This window comes from Nicotiana tabacum, chromosome 7, assembly GCF_000715075.1.
Source record: "Nicotiana tabacum cultivar K326 chromosome 7, ASM71507v2, whole genome shotgun sequence".
NCBI lineage: Eukaryota > Viridiplantae > Streptophyta > Magnoliopsida > Solanales > Solanaceae > Nicotiana > Nicotiana tabacum.
The window spans coordinates 149,306,679-149,309,005 of record NC_134086.1 but is presented as its reverse complement, the minus strand read 5'-3'; the positions used below and the strand labels follow the sequence as shown (position 1 = coordinate 149,309,005).

The 2,327-nt window shown below is 34.1% G+C and overlaps 1 protein-coding gene across 1 annotated transcript; it reads left to right on the top strand.

Moving 5' to 3' along the window:
• The first annotated feature begins 523 nt into the window (after window positions 1–523).
• Window positions 524–2,327, top strand: LOC107817682 (desiccation protectant protein Lea14 homolog). Its single transcript, XM_016643546.2, has 2 exons — window positions 524–801; window positions 1,905–2,327. The coding sequence occupies exons 1-2, from the start codon at window positions 596–598 to the stop codon at window positions 2,203–2,205; spliced, it is 507 nt and encodes a 168-aa protein (XP_016499032.1). The 5' UTR covers window positions 524–595; the 3' UTR covers window positions 2,206–2,327.

The window sequence follows — 2,327 nt, the reverse complement described above, 5'->3', positions numbered from 1 at the left end:
GTTATGTTATACTAATATATATTCTCTATAATAATACTTTGGTGCAGTATTCAAAAATATTCGGAATAAACAAGACTGTTATAGAAAAGTTTGATCGTAAGTTATTGTGATGTAATAAATACTTGGCACAAGTAAGTTTTTTTTTTTAAAAAAAAAAAATCATACACACGCAAGAGCAATGCAATTTTACTCGGCAACATGGCAAGCTCCACATTGACAACTTTCAAGTCAATGAAGAGTTAACAAGCAGGTACTTTAATTTCCCTCTTTCCGCCCAACCAAAGAGTAGTACGTACGTAATTATTTTTGAAGTGATAGATATCCATGAATGATTCGATCAAACCTTGGACACGGGCTCAAGATACCGACCATCACGTGTAGTGGTGTCGGCATTACAAATTTTTCTTGTTAAAAAAAAAAAAGAGGTATCCACATCATATCTTTGATAGGAGTAACCTTGTTACGTGTCAACTCTCGAAGTCTTTATCACACGGAACCACATCCTATAAATAGACGCTTTACTAATATTCAAAAAGTCGTAGAGTGATTCATCAAGTAATATTGAAAAAGTTCTTAGTTCTTTGATTCAAAAACAATGGCCGGTTTAATAGACAAAGCGAAGAATTTCGTGGCAGAGAAGGTGGTGAACATGGAGAAACCAGAGGCTAGCATAACAGACGTGGATATGGAGAAAGTGAGAATGGACAGCATTTCATATCATGCTAAGGTGGCAGTGAAGAACCCTTACTCCGTTCCCGTACCTATCATGCAGATCTCTTACACCCTTAAATGCTCCGGCAGGTCACTCCTATAATATAAATTAATCTCCTCTTATCATTCTAGATTTGGCTTTGAAGTATAATATTTACTTTTTCTCTTTGTTAATTTTACATGTTGGTCAAGCTTAACTTCCTGATGCAGTTTTCACCTTTCAGATTTATAGAAACTCCTATAAGAAGCAAGTTTTACTTTACTTTTCTTTGTTACCACTTTTTTGTTATATTGAGGTACACCTTGGACTCATCTCGACTAATTCACTGGCTAACTGACCTAGTTTATAGGCATATGCTGGCTAAGTGATTCTACCACACACAAGAGAGTAAAAACTCACGTCTTGCTAGTTTTGTACTAATTGAAATCCCACCTGAGATTTTCAGGTTGTTGCTTTCATGAATACCTCAACTACGAGGCCATCTCTTAGAGGAGAAAGGGTTTTACTTTCTCTCTTAGGGAAATGACTGTGTGCGTGAATATACGCTGACAAACAAAGTGTATAAAAGGGAAAAGTCTGGGATTACATCTTTGCCTCTAAGAATCTAAGTGATAAGGATGATGTTACTTTTTAATTTTGGGCTTTTTTTCCACTTTTAATATATGCCGTAAACTATTTATGGTAACCAAAAAAGTATATAAAATTTGTATATAACGTATATATACACGCAAAAAAATATATTTTTTTGATTATTATTTTAAGAGTGGTTATCTTATACAGTGTCATTTTCCTTTTAGTGGGCCTCTCTAAAAATTAATTAGGAAAAGACATAGTTTGTGCAAAACTTAATCAAACAGGCTTTTAATAAATGAAATATAACGTGTAATTTTATATGAAATTTGATAAATCTCAAAAGATCTAACTTGTCCAACTACAAATATACAACGACATACCTATCCGTCCTACAAACCACATAGGTGACAATAATTGGAATTATTATTAAAAATTAGCATGTTATAGCTTTTAGTCTTGTTTTAAATTTTGCTAATCGATGGTGAATTTTCCAATTACAAATACCATCCAATGTAGGATACTAGGATTGAGACATAATTCATTGACTGATATAACGAACGGAAAATATTTTTATATACTGACTTTTATCATATTTAAATCAATCGATTATGGAGTACAGGGTTATAGTATCAGGAACAATTCCAGACCCAGGGAATATAAAGGCAGATGATACAACCATGTTAGATGTGCCAGTGAAAGTTCCTCACAGTGTGCTAGTTAGCTTGGCTAAGGATATTGGTGCAGATTGGGACATCGACTATACATTGGAATTGGGTCTCACCATTGACCTTCCAGTCATTGGCAACTTCACCATTCCCCTTTCTCATAGTGGCGAGATCGAGCTTCCAACATTGTCCGATTTATGGAAGGGTGGAGAAGAAGAGGAGAAAGAAGATACAGAAAAGGTTAAAGAGATATGAAGTAGTAGCATAGGTATCTAATATGTAATTTCATGTGTTTTTTTACTTCAAAAGTTCTACATAAAGTTTGTATCTTGTTTCAGAATCCAAAAAATTAGAATTCAGTGTGATTCGAAGTGTGC

Coding starts and splice junctions, on each gene's coding strand:
- LOC107817682 (XM_016643546.2), top strand. CDS start 596: ATGGCCGGTTTAATAGACAAAGCGAAGAATTTCGTGGCAGAGAAGGTG. Junction 802..1,904: donor ACCCTTAAATGCTCCGGCAG/GTCACTCCTATA, acceptor TATGGAGTACAG/GGTTATAGTATCAGGAACAA.